Below are 12,281 nucleotides of genomic sequence, written 5' to 3'. Positions count from 1 at the left end.
CATATAATCATTTTTCTTGTTTGTCAATTTGATCCAACCTGCTTAAGTGTCCTATCAGGCTATTCTACGCTTACCATCAGGTTCTTCTTCAGGGATTTAGTAGCTTGCTTGCCTTGTGGTACTCTTCGTCTGCCAAATAATAATTAGATTTGTCTGGTCCTAGGTTGCCCCAATCAGCCTAATAAGGTCAGGCTAAATTAAAGTCAGACCAGGCTAAATTAGGCCTAACAATCACTAAATTGCTCCTTATTAAGTTCCTTCAGCTTCTGTTTAAGCCCCTTCAGTTTTTGAACAACCTTAAACATTTTGGTCCCCTGCACAGTTACATTCCATCCAGCGGCCTGTGACCACATATTGTAATACTTAAAGGAATGTTTCCTAAGAACAGTGTTCTCCTCAAATTGTATCACACATGGGCAGTGATCAAAAAGGCCCTCAGGTAGGTAAGTAGCAAAACTAGTATCATACACCTGTAGCCACTCAGCATTTATCAGCACTCTATCAATTCGACTATATATCTTATCACCCTCCTCATGCTTATTATTCCATGTATAGTAGGAACCACAGGCTGAGATATCATACAGTTCACAATCCTGGACTACTTGCAGAAAGGGAGCCATCTCAGCCATAGTAACAGGAGACCCTCCTATCCTCTCATTAGTGCCCAAAATAGTGTTAAAATCACCACATACTACCCATGACTCTTTAGTAATTCCATAATACTTCCTCATACTTTGCCACAAACTCTATCTTTCAGCATGCTTATTAAAACCATACACCATTGTGATACAAAAATTCTTTTGCCTCAATCTATCCCTGACTGCAGCATGAATGCATTGATCAGTGATATCTCTAACATCTACAGAGAACATAGTAGGATCCCAAATAAGCCATACTCTACCACCCTTATGACAATTGTTATTAATGCAAAGATGTCACAAAGAGTACTCTTAATTTTACCCCAATTTTTATTCTTAATCTTAGTCTCCAATAACCCAAATAAACCTATCTTATTCTGGTTAAGAAACCATTTTATTTCATCCTGTTTCTTACTACTATTCATCCCTCTAATATTCCATAAACCACAACTACCCATTATCAGTCTGAGAGTGACTACTCTCTCCCCTTTCAATCATAATTTTATCAGTCAATTTGGTCCTACTCTTTTGTAAAGAGTGAGTCAGAGACTCCATAAATGACAGCCCTCCAGGTGTGAAAACTTTCTTCCCACCATTATCCCCTTTCATCATTCTGGTAATAATTCTTCGTGGAAGAGAAACCTCCACCACTGGAATCTGATTCCCAACAATTGGTGTTACAATTGGTGTAACCAGGCCACCAGCAGGTATAGCAGCAGCAGACTGAATCTCAGGCTGTGACTTCTGCTGATTCTTCTGCAGTACTGGGTGCTTCCTGATAGGGGCTTGGGTCTTCTTAGGAACCCAGACCTTCTTCACCCAGCTTTAGGTTCCCCCTTCCTACAGACATCCACAGTGTGTCCCATTCCTTTGCAGCCAGTACATGTTGTTGGCAACTAATCATAAGCAAGACGTACACATTGAGACTTCCCATTCTCATCCATAAAAGGTAGCTCAGTAGGAAACTTTTGACCAATTTTCACCTCAATCATAACACGAGCATACCCCAAAAAAAGCCTTATTCGAGGTTGCATCATCACATTTGATGAATTGGCCAACACACCCACTAAGTTTCCTCAAACATTCTAATCCCCAGAATTTTATGTCTAGACCATAAATTTTCATCCAGATAGGTATCTTCGACACATCGTGTTTTACCAACTCAACATCAGGCTTCCATTCATTAATAATAACAGGTTTATTATCAAAAATTAAATGCCCATTGTTAAGAACTGTCTGCTGTTGTGCCTTCGTCTTAAAACGAACTAGAAAAATTCCATTTGGCAGGAATGAGATCTTGTCAACCCCATTAGCTTGCCAAACACGCTTAACAAAACCAGTAATAACATTGCTAGGAGGGTTAGCACCTAAGACATAGCAGTATATGGACGAAGACTAATAAGAAATCTCACCCGCAACATCCTCCTTTGAAAATCGAAGCAAGGGTTGACTAGGCTCAGATGAAATTTCCTTTTCTGGTTCCTCCACACAGTCAGCTTCATCCTCCAAAATCGACTCAAGGTCAGAATCTAAATCCAACGACGAAAATTTGAGATGACGAACTGAAGTTTTCCCTTATTCAATGATCGAAAACTAAGATTATCACTATTTTTTTATTTTTGTCCTGAATTGATTAAAGGAGTTTTAGTAGATTTCTTATTTCGAGCCATCTTGCGTCAGAAGTAAGCAAATATTTTAGAAATTAGAAGAACTTTCTCTCACTAGTTTCTCTCTCATCCTTTCTTGTTCCATTGGATTTGATTAAAGGATTTTTAGTAATGATATGAACATAATTTTATGTAATTTTTTTTTTTATGTATAACATGTGACATTTATCTATCAACCATATAGAGTTCAAACTCAACTTATTCAAATATTTTGATTGTGTCTTGCATGTGATATGTGTCAAACATGTCTATGAGAAATTTACACCTTTTATTTTTTTAAACAATTATATATAATGATGTTTAAGAGTTTATTACCTGTAAATATAATAGGTTGAACTTTCTCAAATATTATTTTTTGATGTTTTACTTCAAAGTATTTAAAAGATAACATAGAAAATATTTAACTAAAAGTAATAAGGAGTATTTGGTTAGTCATAATCAATATTTTATATTTGACTTATACATATTTAATTAAAGATATTAAAAAAATGTAACGTGTTTTCTGCTTTTTCATGTCGTTTATAATACTATATTACTTAATAATCATTACTTTTGTTTTGATTATTCAAATGCACTCGCGATCACTATGTACATACACACTCGTAAACATACTCGTTATCACACTATTGAAACTTATCAAAATCTCATATGTATTCAATTTGTCCAATATAATTTTTTTCATTCTCAAACTATGAAACTTATCTCTTAGTAGTTTTTTTATAGTTGTGTTTTTCATATATACAATGGCTTTTCTAAATATATTTTTCTTAATGAATTTAATAGTCTAAGTTTTATAACTTTCTCAAAATGTTTTTTTATGTAAATGTAAAACATTGTGAGACACTCACTTTAATCATCTCTATATATCAAAATAAATATTTCAATAAATATAATGAAAATTATACTCAATTGAAAGCATTTTTCACAATGGACGTAATTATTTATATTTTAGAATTTTTATCAAAATAACTTTTTAGTAAATTTAGAATCAAATCACCGTAATTATTTAATATAATTTTATAATAAAATTTATTAAACTATAATTAATACTTTTATGAGATTTATACATCACTTATTATGTTTGTATTTAATTTCAGCTTTAATTAATACGTGTATTTAAGGCTGGGTTGACACGTGGTGCATCCACAGCGTTTCAACCCAGTTTTATAAAATAAAAGATATGAGTGGGGTTTTGTTGTTGGAGAGAGGGAGAAATAATTATGATTAAATATTAATAAAGGATATGATGGGGTTTGATGATTGGAGAGAGGTAAAAGTATAATATTATTAAAAACTTTTCAAATAAGGAAAGAGGGAAGAAAACTTAAATAATCCGTTTTAAGAAAGAAGAAAGAATAGTGGATGAGAGAGAGTATTTTTAATGATTAATGATTATAATATTATGAAACAAATGATCATTTTATCTTCAAAAATACATTATAAATTAATATTATCATTTTTTTTAAAAAAAAAATAATTGTCTAGTTATTTAATGCATTCATTCGATCATGTGAAATCTTATCTATATTAACGCAAAAGACAATGCTCAACATAGGATGCGCCAAGTCATTCACCCAATTTTTTTTTGGGGAAATTTAGGTTATGCTAGGTCCCGTTTACGTGAAAAGAGTTTATTTCTTTAAATCGTCTCTAACAAACATGCGACAAATTCCGTCATAGAAAGTATTTTATGAAATAAATAGATAATCGGCAGAAGTAAAAGTAATTGCATATAAACGGAATGAATTACAAATCGGAATAAATGAAAGTAATTACATATAATCGGACTGAATTACATAGTTACTAAAATAAATAGATTATCGGCTGAAGTAAAAGAAATTGCATATAAACAGAATGAATTACAAATCGGAATAAATGAAAGTTTACATATAATCGGACTGAATTACATAGTTACTAATAAAAGTACATAATTAATAATAAAATTACATAATTACGTGAATAAATTACATTTACTTACGGGATTGAATAACAAATAATGTGAATATTTTACAGAAATTAATGAAATTAACTATTAAATTTAAAACAATTGTAAAACTTTAATATATGTTTTTTTTTAAAAAAAATTATCCTCTCAGATCTGTATAGAAAGTCGTTCATCATGAGGATATATAAACTTGGAGCATAAATTACGGCAACTTAACTATCAGTCGCGCACTCCGAAGTCGGAAGGTGACAGTGATAGGCTACCGAGTAATTTCTACTTCGACAAGTAACTTTTAGAGGTTACATTAATATCATCATATTAAAAACACGGCACCCGTATAATCTGCAAAAATGTGTAAATTACATTCCGAATTATAAAAATCAGAAAGTTAACTGCAGATATAATAGTGATGCAGTTATGTAGTGGTGGTGAACAGTTATAAGATTTTTCCAAGTAGTCGCTTAGTGGAATCATGGCATAGGTGGTCAATTAGGGTTACAACTTATGTTTATTTTGCAGTATAAATATCAGTGCAGACCAGCATAACTCACCATCAAAATAATAACAAAGCTTAAAAAAAAAACTACACAATGGCATATGTTCAGAGTATTCACATCGCCAACATCAAGAAAGAAACGCCAAGAACAGAGCAAATCACTATTCAGGTTATGAGACTATGGCACAAAAAGTCAGAAAAGAAGTCAAATGACGTGAGAGGAGTTGAACTGATTCCTATTAGACGTAAATGTAAGCCTTCTTTTCTTTGATGTTGTTTTCAATGTGAAAAGTAAGTATATGATTAACCAAAACCATAATCATGTTTATGAAACAGGGAGACGCCATTCAGGCAACAATCAACCAGAGGTTGACAAGGATTTTCCTAGAATAACTTACTGAAGGAAACACATACAAAATCAGAAGGTTCAACATTTCCTCAAACCGAGTGGGCCTCGACATGGCAACATTTCACCCTTGCAAGATTTGGTATGAATACAGTATAAGGGTGATACCCATAACTGGTTCTGAGATACCACTTTCAGTTCATGTGTTTTACACTTTTCATGAAATCGTTTTTGGTGCAATGCCATATAGACTTTATATTGGTAATAAAACAATTCCTAATTTTTCTGATAATGTGTTACATATTGTAACTTAAACACGAGTCAAGGGCAGTCATTATCTCAGGTCAGCACCTTGAAAATTCTAATTCGTGATTCAGATATGCGTACTTCTACTATGACTACTAATGTAGTATATCATGAAAATTTTCAATTTTTAGAATAATTTTCATATGTTAAAGTAGATTATTAAATTACATTTCTTTATTCGGGATGTAAGGTTTTTATGTATGCAAATGTTATTTACAATAATATATTACGTTATTTCCTCTTAACCCATTGCATTTGAACACGTATTTGAAACAAGTGTAAACATTATTTACGTAGATTGTTGATTTAGATCAATTAGATAATTACAATAGAAATGCAAAAAAAAAAAAAAAAAAATCATCCAAGAACAGTAATACTTGCCCAAATACATACCCGTGCAATTTTGCACGGGTTTAAAACTAGTTCAAATCTAATTATAGCATACGATGTAGTGAGAAAATAAATGGTGCTAGATCCACTTTGATCTAAGAGAAAACAAGAATGTTGGTTTGGTCCGATTGACCGAAAGTTTTAAGTCTGGTATTCGCCATTCGGTCCATCTAATTTTAAATTTGTATTTGGACGGGTCCAGTTTTCAGGTCATTCTGGTCAGGTCTTGGACCAATACTCACCCGTATATACAGTAGTTATCGTAGAGGTAGTTCTCCGTACATAATAAGTTACGATAAATGAAAAATGGTGAGTATCATATAACAAATGTTATCGGATATGAGATATTGATATGAGTTGATAAGTGGAGTTTAGATAGAGATGTTAATTTTAAGGGCTTGTTTGGATTTAGGGTAAAAAGGGGAAATGAATAAGGGACTGATATGTAAGGATCATTTTTCATGTTTGGTATTGTGAGATTTGGGTAAATGTAATTTATTGATTTTACCTCAAAGGATTACAAGAGTATTTATAGGATGGTTACAATCTAAAGACTAAAACCTAAACCTACTGTTAGCCGTATACAAAAGATCATAAGATCAAATACTACCTAAATACAAGGATATGATAACTAGAAAATAGGAAAGAATAATTACAAAAGATAATATACTAAACTGAAGATTTGATATCTATTGATGGATTATTCTTGACACGCTCCCGCAAGATGGACGGTCGAAGAGATAGGCCAATCTTGGAGACAAGTGAGTGAAAACGAGCTTTAGGTAAAGGCTTAGTAAGGACATCAACTAGTTGATCGTCCCCAGAGATGTGTTGCACGCGAACGGTGCCGAGTTGAACTTGTTCTCGAACGAAGTGAAAGGCAAGTGCAAGGTGTTTCATACGGGAGTGGAATATCGGATTGGCGGAGTAGTGCGTAGCGCCAAGGTTGTCGCAGTAGATGGCAGGTGGCTTCGACATGGCAATGTCAAGCTCACTTAGCAAGGAACGAAGCCATAATACTTCAGCTGTGGTGTCGGCCACAGCTCTAAATTCAGCTTCGGTGGATGAGCGAGATAGAGCTCGTTGCTTTTTGGAGGACCATGAGACGGGGTTGCGGCGAAGATACATAATATAACCGGAGGTGGAAACTGTAACACCCCCTCATACCAAGGTACCTTACCAAGAACTACCCTAGCATGAAAGGCTGTTACCATCTCGGTTGCCCGATGTAAGTATATATCAAAAGCAACAATCCAAAAACACATTTATTAAAGTATAAAGAGTTAGCGATTACATAAAACTCGGCCGACTCAAAAATAAAAGTATAAGGTCTCAATACAACTGAAATCAAAGACAGCTAAACTTGTAACAGCGGAAGCTAGACTCAAGTGATGACTCCCCATGACTGTCCCATAGCTAAACATCTGCATTACCTGTCATAATCTGCTCACCATCCTCGAATGGATCACTGCAGGTTTTACAAAACAACAACACGGGGTCAGTACCGTTCAATCAAGATAAGACAAACACATAATGTAACCGGCTGATCATCCTCCATCCCCGGTCTCCCGATCTCACACAGTAACCGACTACACACCGAAGTGTGTAGCCCTGCCAGATTACCCATCGCAACAGGTAATCCTCGCCGGCAGTGGGTGACCGCAGCCCATCCACACCTAGTCCAGCTCTTCAACGAGTGACTAATAATCCCTGTCCCTTAATGTGCACATCCCCTCCCGTGACGGGTTCCACGGAGGGCAAATTAGGGTGTGAAGCCACTCCCGCAAGTGACTCCACCACAATCACACACACAGCATCACAGCTGTCACAACACCACAACCGTCACAACACAACCACACCAACATCGTCACCACAACACCCAACCTCCGATGATCAGCAGATAACAACAATTATAAAACATATGCAATCTCAATCAATTAACAGTACTGAGTAGAAGAAACCCTACCTTTTCGCAATCCGCTATGCTGCAATCAATCATATAGTTGCACAAAAATTACCACATCGTCACCTACAACAATTATAATCCACAATCAACACACATATGATGAACAAACCCTAAACCCCCAAATCACAAATTGGGGCAAAACCCTAAAAGACAACCTATTAGCAGATTACAACGAACTAGAGACTTACCCATTAAATTGAGACAAGAGACGGAAGTGTAGACTTGCGACCGATAAATTAGGCTTGATAATGGTTAGGGTGATTAGAGAGAGAAGTGAGCGTCGTTTAGTTTTGGTAAAATGATTCAAAAACCGTAAAAGTATAATTTATAATAATCTCTAATCACCTTAACCAAATTGTGGAATTAAACCTGTTAGACCGGATACTCGGTCGAGTATAAAGTATACTCAGCCGATTACCCTCTACTCGGTCGAGTATTACCCATACTCGGCCGAGTATTCCTGGGCAGAAGCCAAACAGAATACCCAACACACTTTACTCGAACCGAGTAGGTCATACTCGGTCGAGTACTAGCCTATAAAATCCATAGTATTACAGAAACATAATCGTCTTTGTCACCACCCAAGTCGGCGTCGCAAAAGGCACGGAGACAAAGAGGAGTAGCACGATGTAACTGAATGTCGTGATTGGAAGTGCCTTTGAGGAAGCGGAGAAGGCGTTTTAGAGCAACCCAATGAGCTGTCGTGGGATGAGTGATAAATTGAGCTAACCTGTTTGTTGCATATGATATATCGGGACGAGTGAGGGAGAGGTATTGCAGGCTGCCAACAATAGCTCGATAAGTAGACTCGTCTTCAATGGGGGCGTCTAGTTGTTTAGCCAGCAGAAACTCAGTCGAAATGGGAGTACTGACGGGGTGGGATTCTTCCATATTGTAACGGAGGAGGAGATCCGACACATACTTGGATTGGTTTAGATGAATACCTGAGACAGTGGGAGTAACTTCAATTCCCAGAAAATACGAAAGAGGCCCAAGATCCTTCGGGGAAAAACGAGCAGAAATAGTGGCAATAAAACGTAAAATAGCATCCGAATTAGGCCCCGTGACGATAATGTCATCAACATAAACCAATACATATAGCCGAGTAGTGCCACGATGGTAGATGAACAGTGAAGAATCAGAAACTGAATTCTTAAAACCGAATTGTAGAAGATAATTTCGTAATTCAATATACCATGCACGAGGTGCTTGCTTTAGACCGTAGATAGCTTTCACTAATTTTCACACATGGTCGGGACGGGATGGGTCAGGGAAGCCAGGTGGTTGAGCCATGTAAACGGTGTCGGTTAAAGTGCCTTGGAGAAAGGCATTATTGATATCAATTTGACGAAGCGACCAAGGTGAACGGCGAGAGACAGAAGAAGGCGAATGGTGGTGGGTTTAATGACGGGGCTAAATGTCTCGGAGTAATCAATGTCGGGACGTTGATGGAACCCTTTCGCAACAAGTCGTGCTTTATGTTGTTTAAGAGTGCCGTCGGGGTTATATTTTATTCGAAATACCCATTTGCATCCAACTATATTTTGAGAAGCAAATTTGGGGACAAGAGTCCAAGTATCAAATCTTCAGTTTAGTATATTATCTTTTGTAATTATTCTTGACAGGTATTAGAGTAATTATTCACCTTTCGAATTTATTACCCTCATGAAAGGGTTATACATTTTACCCCCGGTAATGATTATGAGAATAAAACATCTCCTCATTAATCATTAGTCTTATATGTCAAACTTATTATCAAGGAACTCATTATCTAAGTAATTAACTTCCCCAATAATTATCACCCGATTAAAATTTCGGTCCGTCTCATTGAAGACGGACACTATCCGTCACAAGCTAAAGACGGATAGTGGCCCTCTAACAAAATGCAAGTGGGAGGGCAAGTGGGGGTATCCATTTCCTCCCACTTGCACTATCCATTTGCATTTTGTGAGAGGGACACTATTTGTCTTCAACTTGTGACGGATAGTGTCCGTCTTCAATGAGATTTTGTGTTAAAATTTACCCCGATTATTCAATGGATTCCAAGTAAGCCCTATGACTTAAGCACAAGGACAACAACGTAACCCAGAACCCACTATATTATTCAACTTTGTAGTACGACAAGGGATGAAATCATGAAATCATATGTATAATCAATTTTCCGCAATCTATTTTAGATTTTTAGCCATGACGAAACAAACTCACAAAATCAGAAACGTCCCTCCGATTGTAGGACACAAATTAACAAGACATACCAAAATAATAGTAGGGGCCTCTACTTTAGATACCACAAAGAGAAAGTTTAGGCATGCAAGCCGCCCCAATAATGAATAATATTAAGTACACATGTCAGGCAATCTAATTAGAAGCTCGTGCATTTTATGTTTTTCCTTACTAGTACAAAAATGAGTCATACAAACCAAACTAAAGGGAAACAATAGAACAAAATGTGGGACATGATCAAATAATTATTCAAAGCGTCTTGCTTGTGATGGACAATATCCGTCACAAGCTGAAGACCTCTCACAATAAAGCAAGTGGGTTGGCAAGTGGGAGGGAAAATGGAGCACCCATACACATTGCCACTTGCATCTTGTGAGAGAGAAGACTATCCGTCTTGTTTTGTGATGATAGTCTTGCGTCTTCAATTGATGAGATTTTGTGATAATTATTAGGAATCCTATTGTTATTTTAATTTTGTTCATAATAATTTGAAATTTGTTTGTATGGTGAGGTGCTTATCCATATATGCAATCTTTAGAGTGTGGTAGGTTGAAAATTTGGCACTCTAAGCAATTATATGAGTTCGTAGCATAATTTTGTGCACTACTTCAGAAAATCGTCAATAATTTTGGTTTAACAGAAATAACACAACCGATTTAAGTAAAAGAAGAGTTTCTTCAATTTCGTTGAACCACTTCTTATTGATTATCACAATATATTCACATTTCACTGAAAACAAACATAAGTTATTGTATTTTTTATCCAAGAAAACCTAAAAACTATATTTTACACGATAAGTCGACAATGCATATTATAATATTATGAATTTTATTAATATTTTAATTTAAAGAATAAGTCAAGTTAGCCCATTAGACTACAATCCATCTACTACAGATGGGTAGCTTTCAAAAATATTAGACTATAATTAGGCCTCATTTTAGATTGAGTTTTTTATATAGGAGGGAAAAGAATAGACCGGGTTTTAGCCCGATATATTCAAAGAATATGCTACAATTAGGCCCAAATTTAGGTTGAGTATTTGAGACGGGAATTTTTTTTTTGAGTTTTTCCTAATCTTTTAGTAGACAATAAAGGATGAAATCGCTCACAAATTCACAATTGTATTCAAAGCGCCATATTTATTTCAAGAAATCCATACGAACAAGTTATTATTCTATTCCAATTGGTTTTCGGTATCAATGCGTAAGACTCTATTACAATATATAGAAAGGATCGAACCCGTGATCTACTATCACGATACCTTCGTTTTAACCATTAAGTTATGACCTCTTTACACTCTTCGATCAAGTGAGACGCAAAGTATAATATACAGATAGAGGAGTTGGGCTCGTGATTTATTACCATGATACCTTCATTTTAACCAACTGATAGGTTACGAAGTATGTTAGTATGTATAACATACTCCCTCCTATTCATTCATTTTGTCTCTCTTTTCTTATCGAAGCTAGTCGGATTTTTGTCCCTCTTTCCTTTTTTGGTAACTTTTGTGTGGTCCAAATTTAATTACATGTGGGGTAGAGTGGAATAGAGTGTTTTGTGTGGTCTAAAATCATTTTCTTAATTCTTGTGCAAAATAGAAGGGGGACAAAATGAATGAATAGGAGGGAGTATTATTCAAAGTAAGGTATAATAGTTAGCTGTCATGGACTTAAACAAAGGACCTTTTTTGTACAAAACATTAGGATGTCTTTACCTAAAAATATGCTTCCTGGTTCCTAACAAATCATGAACATAAGTACATAATTGGTCAATTGTTGGGTGATTTTGCTATACTTAAAATTCATATTATACCCTTAATTAATACTTTATTTATTCATTTATGCGCCCACGACCCACGTTCATTTAGTACGTACACGATCAAGTCCAAACAAAACTTATTAAAAAAACGCCGGCCTAGCTAGCTAACTTGTACTCTATCTAGCTACTACACTAATTCAAAAACAACTTAGGTTTGGCACAAACTTAACTAACGGTAGCGTATTTTAGAGTAAATGATAAGAAGGGTTGAGTTAAACTATAAATTTTGTAAATGTATATGTTTAAAATATAAATATTCAATAATTGAGTTGAAGGGGATCAGATAATAGTTTTACACTGAAATATAAAACACTTGTAAGGACCGAGCCCCTCGAGGCCTCGAAGCATATAACTAATATTATCTTCTACGGAGTACTAATTAACAAGTAATTAATTTTCTTAATTATTTCTAAATTCTTGCTCATTTATTAAAATCTATAGGTAAGCTCGATTAACATTTTTTGCTGTCTTTGAGGCAAATACAAC

The 12,281-nt window shown here is 35.3% G+C and overlaps 1 protein-coding gene across 1 annotated transcript; it reads right to left on the bottom strand.

Moving 5' to 3' along the window:
* Nucleotides 1-224: 224 nt before the first annotated feature.
* LOC141594751 (uncharacterized) lies at nucleotides 225-731 on the bottom strand. The gene has a single exon (XM_074414743.1). The coding sequence runs from the start codon at nucleotides 729-731 to the stop codon at nucleotides 225-227; it is 507 nt and encodes a 168-aa protein (XP_074270844.1).
* Between the last annotated feature and the right edge of the window lie 11,550 nt (nucleotides 732-12,281).

This window comes from Silene latifolia, chromosome 8 (assembly GCF_048544455.1).
Source record: "Silene latifolia isolate original U9 population chromosome 8, ASM4854445v1, whole genome shotgun sequence".
Lineage (NCBI taxonomy): Eukaryota > Viridiplantae > Streptophyta > Magnoliopsida > Caryophyllales > Caryophyllaceae > Silene > Silene latifolia.
This window is presented reverse-complemented; position numbering and strand designations above follow the sequence as displayed.

Excerpts from the sequence above, each read along its gene's own strand:
- LOC141594751 (XM_074414743.1), bottom strand. The coding sequence starts at position 731 with ATGAGGAAGTATTATGGAATTACTAAAGAGTCATGGGTAGTATGTGGT.